The sequence below is a fragment of the Dipteris shenzhenensis genome, chromosome 28 (genome assembly GCF_047967505.1).
Source record: "Dipteris shenzhenensis isolate YYH24624 ecotype China chromosome 28, Dip_SZ_1.0, whole genome shotgun sequence".
Lineage (NCBI taxonomy): Eukaryota > Viridiplantae > Streptophyta > Polypodiopsida > Gleicheniales > Dipteridaceae > Dipteris > Dipteris shenzhenensis.
This window is the reverse complement of record NC_141623.1, coordinates 40,869,469-40,892,820: the sequence shown is the minus strand read 5'-3', so window position 1 is coordinate 40,892,820 and position 23,352 is coordinate 40,869,469. Positions and strand designations below refer to the sequence as shown.

The window sequence follows — 23,352 nt, the reverse complement described above, 5'->3', positions numbered from 1 at the left end:
GTATGTTACCGTGTCACAGCGCCCAACACTGCGCCAATCAAATGGGGATTGTTGCCCTCCCTCGCCACTACTACATCAACCATATTCACTTGGGATGCGGGTTCCACTCTTCTATTGGGACAATCTCTGGTGTAGTGGTCGTTTGTGTTGCACTGTGTACAAGAGGGTCCCCCGAACGGCTGTGTACAATCATCTTGGTAGTGGCCGTACTCGCCACATTTGTAACACATGATGGGTCTTCTAAAGTTTGTACCTCTGCCTGCACCTCCGCGTCCACCTCTGAAACCACCCCTTCGACCGCGTTGATAAGAGGGTCCATAGCCACCTCCTGACATAGGTGGTTGGTACGGGGCATAGTATGGCTGAGGATAGAAATAAGGGGAACCAATTGAATTGGGGGCAGGAGCTTGGAGCAAAGGGGGAGTCGGAAGCAATGGAGGTGGCATGACAGGAGGAGGAGGTGGCTCAGATGCTCGTGCAAGAGAGGGAGCAGAAGATACTTCTGCTGGACCAGAAGTTATGGGTACCGTTCTGTTGACTGCAGCAACTAGAGGTTCCCCCGAGGTATACTCTGGAAGAAGCTTCCTTAATCCTTTGAGGTACCTACACTCAGAGGCATCATGTCCATGGATCTCACAAAATGTACAAAATGAGGTAGAAGTAGGTACCTTTCGCTTGGAGGGGCACTCCCAGTAACCATGGTTAGAACCCTTGCATTCGGTGCACCAAAGGTCACTTCGAATTTGGGCCTCAAAGGACGATTGGCCATCCACCTTTATTCTATCTTTCAGGCCTTCTTTGATTTCTTCTAACTCCTTCTTGAGTTGCTGCCATGCGGATGATCCCTCCTCTCTTGGGAGTTGGGTGGTCGTATTCGTTGATGAGGCAAAGCTTAACTGGGACCGTTCCATCTTGACAGCTTCTTTTAGGAAGTCTTGAAGTGAGGCATGTTCAGGGAGTTTATCCACCAACCTTATAGCAATGGAAGGGGGTAATGCTTTTAAAAACCATCCCTTCATAACAGCATCATTAGGTGGCACAGACATCTTTGCCGCCAAGACCCTCATCCTTGTGTACATCTCAGAGATGCTTTCTCCAAGCTTCATGGTGTCAGTGGACAACTCTTGGACAATCATGTGTTCGAATTTTTCCAACTTGAAAGTGCGTAAGAATTCCTCCCTTAGGTCTTTCCACGTCTGGAAGTGGTCCGGAGGAAATTGACTGTACCATACATCTGCTGCATCCTCCAATGACGAAGGAAAGATGTGAAGGAACGCATGCTCATTCTCCACACCCTTAGCTTTACATGCTGTGAGAAACTTCCTCACATGAGCTTCCGCATCCTCATGGAGGTGGCCTTTGAACTTTTGAGTCTTCACGTGGACCTTGTTGAGTAGCTCAAGAAGTCTAGCTCTGTCTGGGGGACTGAGAACGGCCATCCCCACCCGAGAGGTTGGAGAAGATGCAAGAGTTGAAGGGAGTCCCGATGGGGCTGTAATGAGTGTTGGTGTTCCCAAGGAGGAGACCACCCCGACAACTCCTCCTGTGGAGGACCACAATGGGGAAGTCACTACTGATGTAGTCATAGAGGGAGTGTACCCAGATGGTAGCGCGTAAGTGGGGGGTCTCGGTGTTGCAGAGGGAAAGGGTGAGAACATGGAAGATGTGGGGGTGAAAGAGGATGGGAGAGCATTTGGGAAAGAGAGGGACGGAGCTGAAGTCATGGATGAGTAGGTAGAAGGGAAGGAAGGAGGTGGTGGAAAAGGCAACACCGGTGTGGATGGAAAGGGAGATGAAACCATCGTGGCAGGTAAAGGCATGGCCGGAGCAAAAGTATCCCCCAATGGAATAGATGTAGAAGAAGGATTAGCTAGGAGCCCGGAGCTATGCATAACAGATGAGGTAGCAGCTTGTCCACAAGCGGTTGAGGCGGGAGCAGATGGAGTCACCACTCCGGTAGAAGAGGTGGTTGATGAAGACATTGTTGCAGGTAGAGGAGGGGGGCTTCCTTGACCTTGATGAGTCCCTGAGGAGCCCTCGTCCTTAGTACCCTCTTCTTTCACCTGTTCTCCGCTTTGCACTTCTTCTTCTCCGGAGTCCGGATCTGACCACCAGGGTTCCTGTTGATCCAAGTCAATGAGAGTGTCGATGAAGTTACTTGCTCTGGCTACTGCTCCAGTGGGCTCACTTTGTGCTCGAGTTGAGGGCTTCGCAAACTTACGTCGCACGTAATGCTTCTTGTACCTAGTTTGGTCTGCCGGAAGTCTTTTCTCCACTCTCCTCAAGTACCTCCTAGTTCTCTCATTAGCTCCTTCAAAGGTTTCAGAACTACTCGGCATAAGACCTCTCTCTAGGACCCTAGATCACCACTTCACTCGTGCTACTCAATACCAGCAGAGTCCCACCGTGATCGCCATAAACTGTTTGAAGGGAGGGGTTCCTATCCTTCCGGAGGTGTTATCGGAGGCCAAAGGCCACTGGCGTGAGAAGCATGAGTTTTGCAATGCTCTAATGCAATGGATCGTGTAGAGTGCACCGTGTAGTAGTGTGCGAGTGTCGTATGCTATACTGCAGTGAACGACGACGTACGAGTGCACTATGCTAAATGACAATCACCGGTGAACTCCACAACATAAGCAAAATAAGAAAATCCTACACTGGTGAACAATCCCCATATCGGGAAGAGACAAGAGAGATGCGAAAGTGACCGAGTTGGCCAATGTACATATCACTGGACGTGTCCCCAGGTCACAAGTCGCAAGTCACAAGAATACACAAGTCGCAAATCACCAGAATACACAGGTCTATCCCCATAGTAGACAAAAGATACACACAAGTCTCTCCACATTCTCTCCTTGGCGAGCTCGTAGCTCTAGCCTCTATCTCTCCTCACTCTCCTCTCCTTCTCCCGTGCCGAATGCCGAATGCCTCCTTTTCTCTCTCCCTTCTCCTTCATCCTCATCCCCCACCTTGGAGGGTCCCTTCTTCGCTGAGAATCCCCCCCTTTCTTCCCATTGGTCATCCTCTTATCGCCTTAGCTGTTGAGGATAGCCGTTGCGCCGCTGGCTCTCTCTTGATGGCTTCGGCGACTTCCTGACTCCGTGACTCGCCAGCCTGATGGTATAAATTCTCCATGTGCAGGTGAGCTGGTTCACCACATCTCTTGATAGCTTCGGCGACTTCCTGACTCCCTGACTCGCCAGCCTGATGGTGTAAATTCTCCATGTGCAGGTGAGCTGGTTCACCGCACCACTGCACCACTGTATCACTGAACCACTGTGTAAATATAAATACTCCTGGCTGCTCCATGTGCTAAGCTTACTCTCCAGGTGTGCAGCTCTTGATGAGATCACTTTGGACACGGTACTCCTGGTTGACCTGTGTCGACCTGTGGTTGACCTGTGTCGACCTGTGGTTGACCTGTGTCGACCTGTGGTTGACAGCCTCGGACAGTACTCCTGGATGAACCCGTGTGATCGCGTGGCTAACTTGTGTTGACACATGGTCAACATGTGGTCAACAGATGTCGTCATGTGGTCAACGCCCGTCGACAGGTGGTCGTGTGATAAGGTAACAAGTCCCAATGCTATGATAGCAAGGGCCTTTTCATATTTTACTGTCCATGCTATTTCACCTTTTCTTGTTGAAGGTTTCTTCTTCTTTCCACAAGCAATATTCCATATACCTTTCTTATGAGAATGAATTTGGTCTGCCAAGTATAGAAAGAATGACCATCTATCTTACTCATTTTAGCCATTAGGAAGGTCTGACCACTTACAAGGAAGTGTCTATTCCTTCACAAAATAGCATTCAAACATATTCAATTCAAAATATATCATAAATGCATCATGAGCATTTACCAAAACTGTCAAACCGCAGGATAGTGCTCCAAAGATAAGACTGAAAAATGCCTCAGATCACCTCCAATGGTCAAACATCCAAAAGCCCAAAGATAACTGAGATAATAATGAAACTTTCTAGCACTTAACCATATTCAATGGTACATATTAGAAGCAAATATCACTGTTACCCCCAAATTGAACAGTCTGAAGTTGGAGGGTGCAATTCGAACAGTTGAAAGCTCTATTTATGGGGCTTTTTGTTTGGAATGAAAGAGATAATAGCAAAGTACGTCCATCAGAAAGGAATCACACAATGTTGCTCCAAATCGTCGGTGAGAACTACACCATTTCTGATTGGTTCTTCTCTGATTTCTCCTTTGTTTGTGGACCAAATGCGCTCAAATTTGAACAGGAGCTAGCTCATAAGGTCGACCAACTATGACTAAGAGGGTTTTGTGAAATCGTCTCCCAAAAGGCAGAATTTTGAGCTAGATTGGTGAGCAAAGAGCGAAGTGGCACGGCTGCTCATGGTAAAATTCTGTCAATCCCAACAGTAAAGAGGTGCACCCTAGCATGGGAAAGCTCGAGCCAGAAGTATTTTGAAAGTTAACTGCTTATCTAGAGAAATTGATGCTGCAATCGGGCAGAATTGGGAAAAATGGGGAAGATATGGAAGAAGGTTGAAGAAGATGATGAAGTGGCAGCCTAGGAGTCTAAAAGCTCAAGGAGGATCATGGCTCTGATACCAAATGTTGTAACATGAGGGAGAATAGATGCATTGTTGCAAGAGGAGTGAGAACACAAAAGATGTAGCAATGGGTGTTCTATTCATTGTGAGAGGGAAGTCCCTCTTTTATAGAAATGGAGAGAGGGTGGCCTAAATCAATGGCACCTCTCCTACATCAAAGGAGATAACTCCTAAATCATAGGAAATCCACAATCATAGGCACCACCCCATGTGGGGGCCTTTGCATTACATCATCACATGTGTCATGGTCTATGGCACTAAGTGTGCCTCTTCTACACACACACACTTTTTTTTTTTTGGTGAAACCAGTAACTATATTATTAACATGAGATCAATGTACATGATATTAGACTCCAAAAGAGAGCCTAATGGAAGAATTCAAAAACAGTCAGAAAACACTTCAAGGCTAGTCACATCCAAGTCCCTCGCAGCATAGCTATCATGTAAAGATTGCTTGAGGGACATTCTGAAGAAAACATGCTGATGCTTGAGCAATCATGCTGCGACTGCCAAGGATCTCCAAACCGTGCAGCTGGTCAGTGTCCAAGAGGTGATCCAGATATTGAAGCAGTGGATGAGTGGCTATGGCAAAAAGTAAAGCACTCAATGGACATCCTTGTCTGACAGAGCAAGCAAGAGTCCATGATGGAGAAATATCTCCTGAAAGTATGCAGGCAGCTTCACTATCTTGATATAGCCAATTAATGAGTTGCTGCATTTTTGTGCCAAAACCCAAAGCCTGCATAGTCGATGAAATAAAATCCCACTGAACTGTATCAAAAGCTTTGGCAATATCAACTTGCAATAACAAAACATCCTGCTGTGTGTATTTGGCAGATTCAATTCCAATGTAGGCATTAGCAATGTTATCGGTGATATGCCTACGCGGGACAAAGCCATATTGCGCAGGATGCAACCCATCATGTAAAAAGCCCTTTAGCCGAGCAACAATCATTTTGGTAGTGACTTTGTAAATTACGGGCATAAGAGTGATAGGTCTCCAGTCTGCCAAAGACTCACAAATTTGTTTTTTAGGAAGGAGTTTAACAAGACCTCTCTTCCATGTGTCTGGCATTTTCTGATGTTGCCATGCAGCATTCACCATAGATAGTAAAGGATGCTTCAAAATAGGCCAGTTAGCTAGAAAAAACTCGACTGTCAAGCCATCCCATCCAGGGGATTTCCATCTGCCGCATGATTTGATGGCATCTGACAGTTCCCTCTCAGTAAAAGGTTCCTCCAATTCCAAAGCTTGAGTAGGGGAAATGATTGGAGAAACATTTTGCAACAGTAAATTTCGTGCAAGCAAAACCTGTTGCGAGGGAGGAGCTACAGAGCCAAATTGCTGAGAGAAGTGATGCACACAAACAGAGGCAAGCTGTGACCGTGAAGTAGTCCATGATCCATCAGGCATTAGCACTCTGCAAATTTCTGTTTGGATTCTCCTCTGATGCAAACTCTTGAAAAATTCTTTGGAAGAGCAACCTTTATCTGTGAAGGCTCTTTGTCTTGCTCTAGTCTCCCATTTTGCCAGTTTCCTGTGATCATTTAGTTTAAGACAATGTCTGGCCTGACATAATGTGGTTTGCTCATGCATGGACAACGAACGATGATGACTGAGTTCAGTGAGGTCTTGACAAGTAGACTTGGCCTGAGCAATGGTTTCCCTCAGAGTCTTCATGTAAGACTTGCCATAAGCTCTAATCACCATTTGCATTTTAGAAATAAAAGAAGCCCAGGCATCATCAACATGAAGATGGTTGTTAGATGAAAGACAATGAGCTGCTTCTGTAACCATTGCCTTGAATTCAGCATGTTGCAAATAACTGTTGTTGATGATTAGATGTCGCCTTTGTGGCAATCTATCATCTGGCATCTTATGAAAAGATAACCGCAGCCATAGTGGTGCATGGTCTGAATGCACAAAGGCATAGTCAATCCACATTTTGCATGCGAAATCCCCATTTTGTTGTGGAGCAACACTATACCAACGATCCAGTCGTGCCTTATAAGCGGAAAGAGCATTATGTTGAAAAGTGTAGCCCGGTGACAGAGGCTGCAATTCCTTCCAGAGGTCAACTAGATCCAAATGCAAAAGTAGTTGAGACCAGGCATGCCTTTCAGGAGATAACATATGATCGTGGCTGGAAGTGTTGTCTCCCTGTTGTGGAGCATTATTGAAATCCCCACATATGTAGGCATGAGATCTCCACGGGTATTGTTGCATAGCATCCCAAATTACAGTTCTGTCTCGAGATGACTGAGGTGCATAAACTGAAGCAAATTCAAACACCTCTCCTCTTATAATGCATTGGAGAACAAGCCATCTGCCTTTGTTGTCATTTAATGCAATGACTGGTTGAAGCTCATGTTTGATCAGAAGGACAACCCCTGAGAAAGAGTGCTCCCCAGCATAGAAAATGTCATACTCACAGTAGTGTCCTGTCTTGCCTGCATAAATATGCTGGTTGTGCTCTTGTAATGCCACTATGTCAGGCTGAAATCTGTTGATGTACAGCCACACAGATTTCCATTTCCTACTGTCACATATGCCCTGGACATTAAGTGTAAAAGAGGTGATGTGAGCAGTCATATATACAGATATTTATAGTAATGTAACAACTATGTACAGCAGCAAAATGTATGAGGTCAGCCTTGCATTTCTATCTCAGGGTCGAGGCCTCGCCCCTGAGAAGTAGTCGCCTCAGAAGTGGACAGCAAAGCAGCAACCTCTTCTTCAGGGAAGAGTGTTCTGCTGGCTGTTACTGCAGCCCATGTAATTCCAATTCCTGTGTTGATCTCTGGGGTGTTTCCGCTAGAAGAGGCACCATTCCAAGTGCGGGGGGGTGGAATTCTTCGAGCAGAAATAACCTTTCTTGGGCTCTGCCAGCCATCAGTTGAAGGTTGCTTTCCTTTGGGCAAGGATTGAGTAGCAGGAGATGAGTGTGAAGTAAAATTCGCATTGGTAGCTACTGAATCTTTGCCTTTATCCTGACTCCCAGAATGCTGTTTACTGCTTTTATTTTTGTTGGCAACTGGAGTAGGAGCATCTTTAATGGGCATGTGGACTGGCAATGTGACAGGATGCATTTTATGTTGGTTCAGTGGACACTGTGAAGCCATGTGTCCAAACTTTTTGCATTCAAAACAGGCCCCTGCAAATAAACCCCATTTGAGTTTATAAAATGCACTCCCCATGTTCACATTATTCACCGTGACTGAGTAAGAGTCCGGTGTGGGATTATCAGTATCCCAGAGAATGCAAAATCTGTTTGAATTACCATTTGGCCGTGGTGGGCAGACCACTTTACCTAAAGAGGCTGCAATTTTAGGCAAAAGTGAGGCCATGCATTGGGGAAAATCAACAACTTCAACCCAGACTGGGCATCTGTGTCGGATTAAAGCCTGAAAGTCCCTTGTGGGAGACCACGGCAAGACATGCACCATTTGCTGCCCAAAAAAGAGAGGTGAATGTTCCAAAAGCATTTGTCTGTGGATCTCGTCCACCATGATAACCTCGAAAAAGCCCCTGGCTGCATAATGTACTTTACGAACAAAAGAGCCAGCCAATGTGCGTGTCAACCAGTTGCCTATTTCTGCAGCAGGTGGCATCCGGCCTGGAAAAAATAAAATGACTGCATTCTTGGCATACTCTCTGACTGGATCCACAATTTTATCGACCTCAACCATGAGGCCAACTGAAGGAACCGAGTCTTTCCACTCTTTTCTCGTATCTGCAAATCCTTCATGCATTACATCATATACTAGTTGAGCCTCAATCGTGTCATGCCTCGGGTCATACTGACCCTCAACCTGCTTTTGTTTCTTGCAGGGAGCCGAACGCTCCTTTTGAAATGTTTTTTCATATGAATACTCTGCCATGACTCGGTAGGAAAAGGAGCTCGAGGATGAAGTACCGGTAAAAGCCAAAAAAAAAAAAAAAAAAAAAAAAAAAAAAAAAAGTCCCAAAGAAAGATCAGAGGAAGCCCGCAAGAGAGAAGAGGAAGTGTAGAACTGGTAAGGAAAGAGCAAAAGGATAGGTAGGAGTTGGCTGAAAAACCAGGTAGGGAAGACTCCGGTTGAAAGCCCCAAAAGTATGCAAAAGCTGAACTTGTACGGAAAGGTACAGAATGTACGGACACCGTACGGTGACCGTACAGACGTACGGAAGAGGGTTGGTGCCTGGTTACGGGTGAGAGACGAGATGCTGATGGAAGATGGAACTGAAACGAACTCACACACACACACACACACACACACACACACATACACACCTTCTACACACACACACACACAACCATATGACTGCTAGTGGATGCACACATGCAGCCCTTGATCACATATATCCCAACACCATCATGTCTCCTCTGTCCGAAGGAGAAGAGGAGGCTGCTAGGTATCCTGCTGAAATCTGACTCTCGCCACGGGTCTCTACCACACTGATCATGAAAATGATCTACTCCTTGGTGTTCACTCTGCTACTGGCATCTCAGAGGAGGAGGCACTGCCGTGCTTGTCTTCCCTAAACTCCAGGTTGTTGAATTCCTCTCCAACAATCTAGGAGTCTACATCCAGAAGACACTCTGACAGCCTCCTCCAAAAGACTGGGCGGTGTTGTATGCACGCTGAGGCTTACACGTTCAAAATCCCAATCCTGGACTCTCCCATTCAAACTGCTCATCCTAGGATAAGCTCGCCCTGATTGTAGACCTCTGGAGCCAATGTCTGTGAGATCGAGATGCAGACCCCTCCGCTCCATCCTACTACAAGGGACCTCTCCCTAGGAGAAGGTGGTGTCGCCGTCTGATGTCTGATGAAATAGAACATATGAAATGAATCAAAAGGAAGTCCACTGTCTGTCCTACCGTTGCCCTCTGCAGCTCCTGTCAGAGTATCAACTATTGCGGTTGACTACGAGCACAGTTGTGGAGCCCGTGCACGTTTCAACTCACTATGGTCCAGCTCATGAGGACAGGGATGCAAAAACAGGGCTCTCCTATGAGTGGGTGTCTGTTCCAGAAAGACTACCTTATGTGACTTTGACAGGGGTTTGGTGAACGAGTAGGCCATGTTTTTCTTCTTCTCATTTCAAAACTTGTCTGAATGATTGTTCTTGCCACATTAAGTGCAAGGATTGATCTTGTAGCAATCTTTTTCAAGATGATTGGTCTTTCCACGATGCTTGCATGCCCTGTACTTGCTCTTTGATGTAAACTTCACTGCAAGTGCTTGTGTGTGCTCTTCACCCTTTCTTGAAGTCTTCTTTCTCTCTTCCTCTTGTAGAGCCCTCTAGTGTGGGTTGAGGAATATTCTTCAAGATAGTCACAACATAATCATAGTCTTGATGCATACTATTCAAGAGCACAGCCATAGCATCATCTCCAGTAATAACTGGAGAGTTGATTGAGGCCAATTGTGTCATAAGACTCCTCAAAGTATTAACATGAGCCGCAATAGTGTCTCCATTCATCTTAAGTTTAAAAGCTTAAATTTCAAATTCAACTTAGAAGTTGTACGGTGACATTCAATGGAGTCTTGTTCCCTCCAGGATGTTTCCCTCACTCCTTTCAGAGCTGCTCATGCCTCAGTAGACACATCTTGGGAGATTTTGGTTAGCATTGCAGCTTGGCATATTTGGAGAGCCAGGTGTACAGAGGCGATGGAGAGTATCTAGGTTCACCCTTCCTAGACTATGGCCAGTATTTGGACTGACACAGTACACACTTTGATGGCCATTTGGGCAAGCATGTAGGGATCCTCCAGAGCAGCCACTGCCAAGAGAGTTACTTTTTTCAGAATTTGGAGGGGATCTCCTTTCTTCTTTGAGTTTTCTTCAGGGTTGCGATGGCATTTTCAGCCTCCGCCTTGGTTCTTTATTAGCTCACTTTGAGCTGTTTTTTCCTCATGCATTGCATGATGTACTCCCGCATTTGAGCTTGCTCTCGCGGTTTTCATTCATACTTAATGAAGTAATTTTCTTGAAAAAAAAAAAAATCAAGTTAGAAGTATGAGAGCTAGCACCAAATAACACATCTAACTTATGCCAGGCCTTAGAGGGGGATTCCAAATCAGAAATATGATGCACAAAATCATCTCCCAATCCTAAAGCAATGAGTGCATAAGCCTTCTCTAGCCTTTTAGCATTTGTAGGTGTAGTTGAAGAAGAGTCACTTGCCTTCCCTTTATCTTTGGTTGTGTGGATTCTCCTTCTTGAGATGATTGATTCCTTGGTTGACCAAGTCCCACGAATTCTCTTTCATAAGCACAAATTTGATTTTCATTTACCAAGTGTGAAAACCTTGGCTATTGAACTTATCTATCTTAAAGGTGGCCATTGAGAGGGTCTTACCTTTATAATCAGGCAGTGTCTACTCTCTCACAGATAGTCAATCTTTCACACCAAAGAAGTATCCCTCACCATACAAATGCAAGGTATTTGCTATGTACTCAAAAAATCTCAAATTCTTGGCATAAAAATATCCAGTAGGCTTTTCCCAAAGTCTCTTGGAAGGAATTTTCTTTACCTTGATCTTTCCCTTCTTGTTGACTTGGACTTCTTCACATATTTCTCATTAGAAGAACCAGAAGAGCTAGTCATGGTTACGACTCAAATGCTCATCAACAATCATAGTGCATGTGTATCATCTTCAAATCAAAGAAGATACACACAAATGAAATAAAACACTATAAGAGATTATTTGAACCAAAACACTAGCATTAACTGAGAATCTTCTGTCAATGAATCATCCCTAAGCTTGAATCAAGCATTCTTCAACCAAAAATGCTCAAAATTGTAGAGTAAAAAAGGAGTAATTTGGAGGGCTTGATTCAAGCTCTGTGAAGCATATTTGAAGGGGCTTTTTATGCGCAATCAACACTCTTATACCAGAGAATGTTCACATAGGAGGACTGCCAAAAAAGTGCACAGAGTTGCTCATGACAATAGTGCCTTCTTCGACTGATCTTTGTGTGAATTCTCCTCGCTCCAGCAAGCATTTGAGCTCAAACTTGAACACAAGGTAGCTTGCAGCATTGTCCACCCGTGGCTATAAGGAATTAGAGAATAGTTGTGGCTATGGTCGGAATTACGCGAAAAGTTGCTGAGCAAGGAAAGTGTCGGCATGGGCGACAGAGGTGAAATGTCGGGAAATGCTTGGAGCCAGAGGTGCGCCTTAGAGGGAGGAAACTGCAGTTCAAAGGGCTCTAGAAATGGTCACGTGAGGGTGGAGAAAAAAGCTAGCAAATTCTGATGAGAGAAAGAGGGCAGAAATGAAGAAGAAGATGAAGGGTGGAGCAGAAGATGATGAGGTGGCATATTGAAGCTAGAATGGGCTAGGGGCTCAAGGAGGCTCTGATACCACATGTTGGGGAGTGGTACTATGGTCATGTGGGTGGCTTAATGTCTAGTTGCTTGGTACTCTGACCATTTGGTGACTTGGTACACTTGTCATTTGTTACTAATACTCCAATCCTCCTAACACTGGTACTGTGATATTTTGGTCACTATGTCCTGACATTGTGATACTCTAGTAACTGGTACACTTGTCATTTTTCACTAATACTCCGATCCTCCTAACACTGGTGCTCCGCTGTCCTAATCACACTAGTCTGATGTCCTCTCAACACTGGTCTGGTATCGTCTTATTAATGGTGCTCCAGTCCCCTAGTCACTGATATTGGGTCTCCTAGTCAATAGTAACTCTGGTCAACCGTCGCTTCCATTCTTCTATTGCTTATATTGGTTTGAAAACGCAATTACATGTACTATATACTCTAGTCTTGTGAAGGTATATGTAAGGGTTATGAAGTTCATAAGAGGACTAATTGTGAAGGAAGACGAGAGATGATTACAAGCAACTTGTCTGTGATGTCCACTAGAGGCACCATACCCTGAGATAGTTTGCCCTCCCCACATTTAAACATTGCGTACTTCTCCCTTTAATCAAGAACCTGCTTTAAATCACATGGTTTTTGGGTATGATTCCCGGCAAGGTCTGGGTGCAGGAGCTCAATCTACAGACCATTGCCAAGGCCATGCTTGAGAAAACGAAGTGCACTTGTGTTTTGTTCATTTCTTAATTTTTTATTTACAGCGTCAGATTTCTAATCCATGTTTGAATGATACATTGCAGTTGCACTAGGGTGATCTACATGGTCATTTTTTTTTCGATTCGTGGGATTTGAAGGCTAACTAGAATCATGCACAACAATCCAAAAATCATAACTGATTAAGAAGTTTGAAACATCTGATGCGAGGCAAGTTATTGTTCTCAGTTGAGTAATTATGTTCTTACCAGTTGTTTCCCTGATGGCAGGATGATGATGTTTTTGGTGTCCAGCTTGACTGTTCCATCTGAAAGCTTTTTAACTCCTGGCAAGTCCCGAAAGTTGGCACCCTGCACACAAAGTTCTCATATCTTTCTCAAAAGGTCTCAGTAACCTTTACAAATGTTTCAATTAATTATGTGAGATTTGATCGCAGTAAGGGTGCACCTTTTTTTTGGGTATTCTAGTCATGCGCTCAAAGTCATCGATGTTAAGTTCCAAAGGACGATGATCTTGAAGCGAGTCATATGCTTTCCCAGTGACGGTGGGATCTGATTAATGAGCCAAACAACACTTAGTTGTTGAATGTATGCACCACTTTGCAATAGATGCTGGACACATACATTGTCGAGAAAAACCTATGTATACAATAAATCTCAATGAATACAAGCTTTTGTACTTTGTGAGGTTTATCCTTGAAACCACTAAGCCGTTCTCCTGGGCACCGCTATAATTGTGAAACATATGATCATGTTTTACCTCTTTCATTAAATAGATTTTCCCATTTTCAAAAAGTGTAGTAAGACAACGAGTTATTTGGTATAAGCACTATTTTTTTGTCTTAAAAATTAAAGGAAATATCTTGCAGCAGGTCTAACACCTAAGTCATTCTTGTGTTTCTCTTATCATAAAAGAATTCATACACTTAGTGGCAATGCAATATTTCAGCTTGATGATCGTAAATCCTTATCAGAGATGGAAGTTATAGCCTGCTCCTATTCAGCAGCATATTCAGATTAAACTCTGGTTATAATAACCAATGTGCATAAGTTTTAAAACACAAATATGACCTTTCGGCAAGCGTATGAACTTTTGGAATTCTGTTAAGGGAGGGTTTATATGAGGCATCTCTTCCCTTTTCTCAGTATTTGTAACCTGGTTTGAACATTCAAACAGCCATCAGTCTATGAAGATGAAATTGTATTCTAAAGAAAGGATGCCTACATTCATTTTCTCAAATTGCATTAATTCCAGTCAGTTAAATGAATCACCAGAGGAAGATCAGATATTGCATCTTTCAAAACTAATGCCTGATTAAGCTGTGGTCGATAATTCTCTTTGTATGCAACAACATTTCGCTGCAGGTTAAAAGATAATATTCTTAGGTTTCAGTTTCCAAAAAATATATCTAATTGGCAACATGTTTTTTGTCAGCATTATGTTTCTATTCAATCATTATTAGGCACTCACTGATGAGAATGATCAGTAATACCTCCCACTCATAAGGTGCACATCCTTTAAGAACTACATCATGTGTTGGCAATGGGAAGGCTGGCAGAACCTGCAGTCATGACATCAACGGTCGTTTGCATCAAAATTTATGAGAAGTTAAAACAAGAAGGGAATATTAAACTTTCTTACCTCACGTGGAGAGGATCCCAAAAGGAAAACTCGCATCCGAAATTGTGGAAGCCCGTAGCATCCAGCAACCATCAACCCAAGTTTAGCCTACAACTCATGCAGAGTAAGTTCCTCCTTTGCACTTTGTTCTGATTCTCTTAATCACTCGTGTCATCCTTTCATAGAGATTGCAAGGACAGGAATACATTCACGGGGTATTGATGAGATGTAAAACAAAATCATTTGACAAGATGGAATACTAAACTTCAATAATGGATTTGGTTCAGTAAGAACTCAAATTTGTCAGGGATGTGTAATCCAGCCATCTGTATATTTATTATGAGCTTCAGTATATCTCATTGCCAATATTGTGCACAAAATAGTACATTAAACTTGAACACATCACAAGTTTATTCCTCCATAAAATTTTATACTATGATGAAGTCTCAGTTCAGAATATGGGTGAAGCATGAGTGTATGGTAATGGTAATGCAGCATATGTGCTAGTGGAGGGTGATCACCTTGTCCACTCAATAGTAAGAGAGAAATAAACAAAGAAATATATATTACATCTGTGGTAGGCCTCGTTGGCCTATGAGATAGTACCATCCAATCTGTGTCCCAAAAGGAAAACTCGGATCCAAAATTGTGGAAGCCCATAGCATCCAGCAACCATCAACCCAAGTTTTTTTTTTTGCAAAAAGAGACTTCTATTAAGTATTAACGAAAACCGTTAGAGCAAGCTCCATACGGGATACACCATGCAATGCATGAAAAGCTCAAAAGCCAAAAAGAAAGGATTTGGGCTGATAGTGCCATCTCAATCTTGTAGAACCCTCCGAGAAACAGGGAGAACCCCTCCAAACATGTAGAAATACAGTCCTCCTAGAAGAGGCTGCCCGTGAAGGGCCCTGCATGCTAGCCTAAATGGCTATCAAAGTATGAACTGTTGATTGCAAAAAAGATAGGGCACTATATTGCCTTTATAACTACTGCAACCTCTTCCATATACTCACCCCTTCCCCAAACACTAGACACCATATACTTCCTCAACCCTAGAAGTCTTCATCCTGGACAAGTTTCAAGCAAAACACATCATCCAAAAGAGTTCCTACTGGTGGCAATGGCAGATTAATCCACTCAGAGTATAAAATTTCTACATGTACATCATTACCAAATTCAATGCTCTGCACAGACGGGCCCAATTCTAAGATCAAGTAGATGAATATACAGTTTCCTATTTCTTTTTCCTTTAGTATTTATATCCACTCATCAAACTCAACATCTGTACAAAGACTCATCCAGAGAATTTCTTCTGGGAGGTCTTCCATTGCTGGCAATACAACACTCTGCCACTCTTCATCATTTACATACAACAGTAGGTGCCACACACCTTGTGCTTCAAAGTTGAGGATTTCTTCAAATTGAAAGTTCTAGCTGAAGCGCACTGTATCATACTGTGATTCTACCTTTAAATAAAAATACATTTTTTTATTTTTTTCATTTCCTCCAGTAAATCCTCTACTAGTATCACTCTATCTCCTTCCACAAAAATATCTATAGAATCAAACCCCACACTCAAATCACTTTGATATAATATCTACACTCTAGTCTTAGAAAAATTCATATTCTGGTATCATAGCTATCTCATAAAATAGATCTCTCGGCCATTGGCTCTTGGGAAACTCCAATCCTGCTGCAACCTCGTCTATTATCTGTAGAATAAGAACCCACTCCTATTTTGTAACTTCATTGAATATTGCTTCATACTGCACATGTCATGGTACAATAATAGCCTCCACCCTATGGCTCATCTCAAACACCAAAAGAATTTCTCCAATTACGTCAAGGTTATCACTCCTTTTAGCCCTTCTAGTCTCACACAGGACTGTTCATAGGAACTTAGACATCCTCTGTCACCAAACCATTGCCTTCGAGAATTATCACAAGCTCAATGTAAGAGCAAGACACCATCTGCCTTCTCAGCATGACCAACAACCGATATCTTGTGAGAGAAGACCACACTAGATACACCGTGAGTACATGGGATCTAGCCAATGCTACCGCATGCTCATCAACGAAACTTTCTTCAAAGGAGCCATCTATCTTTGCCACAATTTGCTTTAGAACTGCGCCTCAGATTATACACCAAAGTCACAAGGTGCTAGCTATGACTAGCAAGCAACCCATTAGTTATACTGTCTGCCGTCCACGAGCTCCCATGGAATCACATAAATCTGAGGTGAGCCAAGCTCTCATGTCGTAGCTCGCCATCCGAGGAGTTCTCCCACTATCAAGATCCCTACAGCTATACCCATCACCTTCTATTTTAAGCAAAGATAGTTGCCGTTACACAGCTCCTCTCCCATAAATCTTGGCGCACACACTCGTTGCCAAGGTCCTTCAGTTTTTCACAGCTACCATGCCAGAGCCCAGTAGCCCATCTCCCGTTTCTTTTAAGCTATGATAGCCTCCTGCTGTAGTAAGAGCCATAGCCCAACCTCTCATTCACGTGACAAGACGGCCTCATGTCAAGAAACTCCAGAGTCGTGGCTTCTCTCCTGGACCTGGCGCTCATGCTCTCCTTCATCCAAGGCACCCCAACCCACATAGCTGTAGGGACGCCGAGCCTCTGTCCAACAACTCCCAACCAGCAACAACCTACTCTTTCAGTCGGAACCCCCCAGGCGCTCCCACAGTTGATTCCTCAACTTGCCTACCCAGTAGAGATGCCATGCCCGCCGTCCTCCATTTGAGAGCAGTGCCAACAGAGAAAACACACGGCCAAGCCTTGAACTCCTTATTGCAAGCTCACGCAGAGCCCGCAATCACTCCTCTGAACTACTTTAAGGCTTCTCCTACTCATGGTGCACGTAGCTACATAGTTATCCATGCAAGCCCCTTCGATTCCAAAAGCTCCCGACCGAAGCACAGCCTGTCACCTCTTTCCTAAGCAAGTTGCATGCCAGAGAATAGCGCCAACCTTTTCACAAATGGTTCCAGCCACCGTCAGAGTCCCTGTTGCCTACACCATATGCCCACCAGAAGCCACGCCTCCTTCACAAGAAACTCTCCGCTCTCTCTCTCTGCCTATCCTTCCAATCATTTCCTCCTTGCACAACGATGGACCTCTCGTAGCTCACAGTTCTCCTCTCCACCCCCCAAGCTCCTGGACCCCTTCTCCTTCGAAAAGATCCCCGGTATCCCTCTCTCTCTGTGCAATCCTCGACCTCTAGCCGCTCTTGGTTGCTGTCAACTTGCGTACTTGCCAGCTCGTCGATGAGAAGCTTCCCTTCCTTCTTTACGTAGCATGCATGGCCTCCTTCTTTGAAAATTAGCCACGTCATGCTTTCCTTTTTTACCACTCTTCCACTCTCCTTTCAAATCTTAGACCAAGGCTATTAATGCCTACATTCCAACCTTAGGCACACCACATTTGCACATAACCTTCAAGCAACATTTAACGCTTATTTCCACAGGCTATCACATATGATGAACCCAATCCCAACACACGGTGGATTTACATGACATCGACAATACAAAAAATGCTCATGCCACTATACACATATGACTCGGGACAACCATGAGAACACATGTCATCCCTCAACAAAACACCATCACACTTTGATACCCATGCATTGGAGATTCGGTACAACCACATTGCATTTCATCCTTTTCCAAAAGTCCCCATAGAAGTATCTACCATCTCAAGAAAATATCTACATCAGTATAGAGTCTTTTATGAGAGTGTCCATAGCTCAAAGCCACCACCAACTAGCTATGTACATAGCTATGCACCTAGCCATTAGCATGCAACAAGTGAAAAACATATTTACATTTTTATCCACACATCTCTAGCAACCCCTTTCTTCTGCTGTGACATTCATATCCAGCAGTGAGTCAAAAAGATATGTAAGATCCAAATTTTCTTTTTCTTCACTTTGTACTGACTTCCACCGGTTCTGCCATAGCTCATTATCTTCATGATCCTCCTCTTAGTGCTACCATCAACCGTGCAAAGTATTTCTTCAACCGGACACCATTGACTCTCTTCTTATGTTTTTTACCATCTAAATCAGTCAATTGATAAGTTCCATTTTTGAATTTCTTCTCCACTCTGTATGGACCTTTCCATTTGGTTTGAAAAGCAGTATGAAATGTACTATCCAGTTTGCTATTATATCTGAGAACTAAGTCTCCATATTCAATTTCTTTTTTCTTAATTTTTGCATTTTCCAACCCTTGCCTCCGCATTTGCACTCTCGCATAATGCTCAAAAGCCAAATCCTTGTCTAACTGCATCTCCTACAGTGCCAGTAATCTCTCCCTATAACTGTCTACAGGCTCATATCCTTCTTCAACCAAAAATTTCAAAGCTGGTATTTCCACATCCAATGGCAGAATTGCCTCTTTCCCATATACCAAATGAAATGGAGAGAATTGAGTCTATGCTTCACCGCTACCTTGTATGCCCACAAAACTCGATTCATCTCCAAATCCTAGTTTTTGGTGTGGCTTCCAGTCATCTTAGTCATCATTCCAGGACCATTATCTGAAAGTAACTCCAGGGGAATCCCAAATCTGCAGCATATGTGTTCATATATAAAATCAGCAACCCCTTTGCTATCCACTCTCTTTACTGCCTTCACCTCTACCCATTTTGATAAGTACTCCACTGCGGTCAACATATAACATTTCCCTCTGGCAATTCTGGGTAGAGAACCAACTGCATCTATCCCCCATCTTTCAAAAATATCATAAACCAGCATAATATTTCTCGGCTCCATTTTAGGATCTGCACCACTGCTGCACATCCTTCCACTTCCACATTAAAGTCTCCTGACCTATCATTCGTCTTCTGCATTACGGGATAAACTTCTCCACCTACTCTTGTTGGTTTAAAACAGTGAGGGCTGATATATCTCCACTCTCCATAGTTCCAACACTTCACATTGCTCATGTATCCCCGTCCTCTACCTATTCCAACTGAATTTCCTTCACTCCCGGCCTGCATATCTCTCCTGTTATTTTTCACACCTCGGCCTCTTTGTCTTCTTGCAGTCTCCATCCAATTCAGGCCGAGTGACTTCATAATCTCTACAGCATCATGCAAGTCCTTCTTCAGGGAGTCATTCTGCATAGGAACAGACACCGGCTCTCTCTCTGCATAAGCCTTTATTACTTCTAGACTTCCAATCAGATTCTTAGGTTCTTCTTGCATGCCAAGCTGCCTTAGTCTCTAGATTTTCCATTCCTTCTCCCTGGCCACTCTGACAGCATCTTCAAAACTATCCAGATTCTTCAGCTCCACTTTCAATCTGAGTGTAGGCTTTAGGCCAGCTATAAAACGATCACGCTTGATCATTTGATGTGGTACCTCTAGAACAAGAGCTTCACACCATAAACTCCATAACCTCCCAAATCGGATTAGATAATACTGATTCACATCTTCCTCTCACCACTGTATACTCCGGATTTTGCTACTGAGGATGAGCAGTCCTGAAGGTAGCAACTTGAGTCTGCAGCCATGCTTTTGCATCTCCCTGTAAGCAATGATTCAAGATCTGAAACAAAATCTCAAGGGTTGCCCTATCTTTCATAAGTGCTGTAAATTCCATCTTTTCTAGGAACCTTACTGCATTCTCATACGGCATCCCCCAGTACTCTGGGAAGTCATGTGCCATCCTTACAATCCTTCAACTGCCACACCCTGGCCTAACTCAACCACAACAAAACTGGAAAGAAACAAAGCAAACACACTACTGAAGAAGCTCACTTTGCATCCGAAGAGCATTCTTTTTCCTGCGGACAAGCACTTTCAGAGCTCTCTGCACTTTGGCATGGAGTCGGATCACATGTAGCTGGACTTCAATGCATCACTCCTTCCTATCACCACACTCTCCACACCACTCACACTGTATCACTCTCATGTGTGGATTTCTCCCCATTGCTTGCAACACGACTCAGAACATCTGCTCTTTCAGTCTTGTAAACTGAAGGCCCGGAGTTTCGACCCTCCGTGGAGGCACCAAAAAGATGATTGCAAAAAAGATGGAGCACTATACTGCCTTTATAGCTACTGCAACCTCTTCCATATACTCACCCCTTTCCCAAACACCAGACACCATATACTCCCTCAACCCTGGAAGTCTTCATCCCGGACAAGTTTCAAGCAAAACACATCATCCAAAAGATGTCGCTGGTGGCAATGGCATATTAATCCACTGAGAGTATAAAATTTCTACATGTATTCGCTCGCATCTTTGGGTCACATCCTTCCAGATCACAGGCTAGAGACTGGATGTTGGCGGCGTTACTAGGAGATCTCGTCCCACACCTCAGGGATATTCGACTTCTGCGACATGGATTCTTCCAAATGATTTTCGACTCCCACGAGTCCACAGCCCTTGTTCTCAAAGCTAATCCCCTGGCTTTGGGTTTGAGGAGGATTTTTCTTTTGCCCTACACCTTGGGCTTTGATACGGTCGAGGAGGACAGTCACGTCACATCACTGTTCATCAGTTTTCCTGGTCTTCCTCAAGTTTACCATCGACTTCTTGCTACCATCGGAGCCACTTTCGGAGTGGTCACTGAGATTCCCTCCCTTCCTGGCATGCCTTCTTCCTCGGCAGAGGCAGTCAGAGCGGATGGGGTGCCTCGAGTTAGGGTCATTGTCTCTAACCCTAACATCTCACATGACCGCCAGCGTCCATATGGCTCTCTCTTTCGAGAGAGAATCGAGATTGTCGGTAGACAGGATCAGTGCAGGATTTGTAGGACCCTTGGGCACTTTGCTAGAGATTGCCCAAGGAAGAGAAAAAGACCCAAGAGGTAGTCAGCTGGAACATATAGGGCCTAGGCAGAGTTCCACACCGTCACCGTAGGCAGCTGATCCGGTCAGCTTCATGCAGGTGTTACAGGAGGTGCTATTGATATCCTTTTTATCCAGGAACACAAGTTGGATGCCAGTGATTGCTCTAAGTCTGGCAAACTGTTTTCTGGTCATACTTTTTGGTCGCTTGCCTTGGGCACCAGGGGGGGCACTTCTATTTCAGTTTCGCAGTCGGTTCTCCCCTTGGTTGTTGGACACAGAGTCATTATTCCCTCTAGAGCTCAGTGGATTATTCTCTTGATTGGAGGGTGTAAGGTTGGTTTCCTTAACCTGTGACATTAGAGGGGAACGTGTTGTTATGTGGAAGGATCTACTCTCCTCGGCCCCCATTGCGGATTCATGGGTGATTGGAGGTGACTAAACATGGTAGAGTTACCGTCAGACAAAAAAGGGGGTAGAGAAGAAGGACTTCACTCTTTGGAGAGAGCAGCTTGGGATGCCTTCCTTTTTCATGAGTGTGGTAGAGATACTTGGTTTAACGATGCCTTTCTTATTCAGCCACAGTCCCTCCTGTTCTCTTGGTCGAACAGGAGGCAATAGATGCCTATTCATGCACGCATTGACAGATTCTATGTAGATGATTGGGCACTTGACAGAGGAGGATCAGTATGCATTGCTACTGGGATTTCCACTTCAGACCACTTTCCTGTTGTGCTAGCTATCTCAGAGCCTCACTTGAGAGGCGATCTGCTAGCATCAGGATTCGAGATGCCTTGTACACAGAGGAGGACCTTACAGAGGCAGCCCTGTAGATATGGGTTTCTCATGTCCAGGGTGGGCAGCCATTGCCATCACAGGTAATATCCAGGCTAGCGACACTTTTTTGGCCGAGGCCCACCAGCATCCCCATTTGTCTGCTCCACACTCTTCACCTCTTGACAAAGGCAAGGGGCTTTTTAGCTTCTACTCCTTCATCTGCAGGGATCCTTCGCACATCTGCACCAGTTGCATCATTCATGAATTCTTTTGCAGTTCTGGTAGACATGGTGGAGTTTGAGTTAGAGGAGGAGTTTGTACCCTCTACTCTTGGGGAGCACCTTGTTCAAATCACCATGGACATTATGCTGGATGCAAACATCTTAGAACGAGTCGCTGCTGCTCCCCGCTCCTCCTACTCCCCTCCTCTCCTTGCTCGACTGCTGCTCTCCTCTCCCCGCTCCTCCTGCTGCTCCTCCTGCTCCCCTCCTCGCTGCCCCCTCCCTTCCCTCCTGCTGCTCCTCCTCCCTGCTGCTGCTCCTCTCCCCGCTCCTCCTACTGCTTCTCTCCCCGCTCCTTCTGCTGCTCCTTCTGCTCCCTCCTCGCTGCCCCCTCCCTTCCCTCCTTGCTGCCCCCTCTACCTGCGCTGCCCTCTCCCCTACGCTGCCCCCTTCCCCCGCGTCGCCCTCTCCCCTGCGCGTTGCCCCTCCCTCCTACCTGCTGCAGCCTCCCCCCCCTGCGCTGCAGTCTGCTCCCCCCCCACTGCAGCCTGCTGCTCCCCCCCGGCTGCAGCCTATCCCCTCCTCTCCTCCCCTGCTCTAGGCCCCCTCTCCTCCCCTCTCCTCTCCTCCTCTCTCCTTCCCCTCTCCTCTACTCCTCTCCTCCCCCTCTCCTCCACTCCTCTCCTCTATCCTCCCCTCCTCTCCTCTCCTCCTCCTTGCTGCCGCTGACTCCTCCTTGGCTTCTTCTTCTCTCTCCCTTCTTCCTTCACCCACTCCTTCATCTAGAGTACCCCTATTCTCTTATAAGGGTCTCCTGGGTTTCAGGAAAGCAGACGGAGTTTTTATTTTTTGTGTTTGAATCGGCCAACACACCTCGATTGACGAATGGGTTCCCATTTAGTCAATCCGTCTCCGCTCACACCGGCCGCGAGAACAGTCACTTTTTCAAAAGACGAGCTGCAGCAGTTGCAAAAGGATTTGGAGCATGAGTGTTCCACGACTCTCTTCACATGAATTCATGGCTCACACCCCTCCAGGTCACAAGCTAGAGATTGGATGCTGGCGAGCTTCCTCAGGACCTCGCCCCCCACCTCAAGGATGTTCGTTTGCTGGGACGGGGTTTCTTTCAGGTGTGCCTAGATTCATCGGACGTCACGAGAGACCTGCTACAGGCCGAGTTTCTACTTCTAGGCTACAGAAGGATTTTTTTGTTTCCTTTTCAACTAGGATTTGACCCAGTTGAGGAGGACAAGCAAGGAGTTTCTGTTTTCATCAGGTTCCATGGTC

The 23,352-nt window shown here is 44.9% G+C and overlaps 1 protein-coding gene across 1 annotated transcript in view; it reads right to left on the bottom strand.

Annotated features, from left to right (window-relative positions):
* LOC147883570 (DNA (cytosine-5)-methyltransferase CMT3-like) overlaps positions 1–23,352 on the bottom strand; it is a 185,510-nt gene that overhangs the window by 51,619 nt on the left and 110,539 nt on the right. The window contains exons 14-19 of the mRNA XM_087399517.1: positions 14,278–14,364; positions 14,129–14,197; positions 13,908–13,994; positions 13,707–13,791; positions 13,084–13,187; positions 12,885–12,986 (exon numbers count right to left, since the gene is read on the bottom strand). Coding sequence (XP_087255643.1) covers positions 12,885–12,986; positions 13,084–13,187; positions 13,707–13,791; positions 13,908–13,994; positions 14,129–14,197; positions 14,278–14,364 — 534 coding nt within the window. The remainder of the gene's footprint in view (positions 1–12,884; positions 12,987–13,083; positions 13,188–13,706; positions 13,792–13,907; positions 13,995–14,128; positions 14,198–14,277; positions 14,365–23,352) is intronic.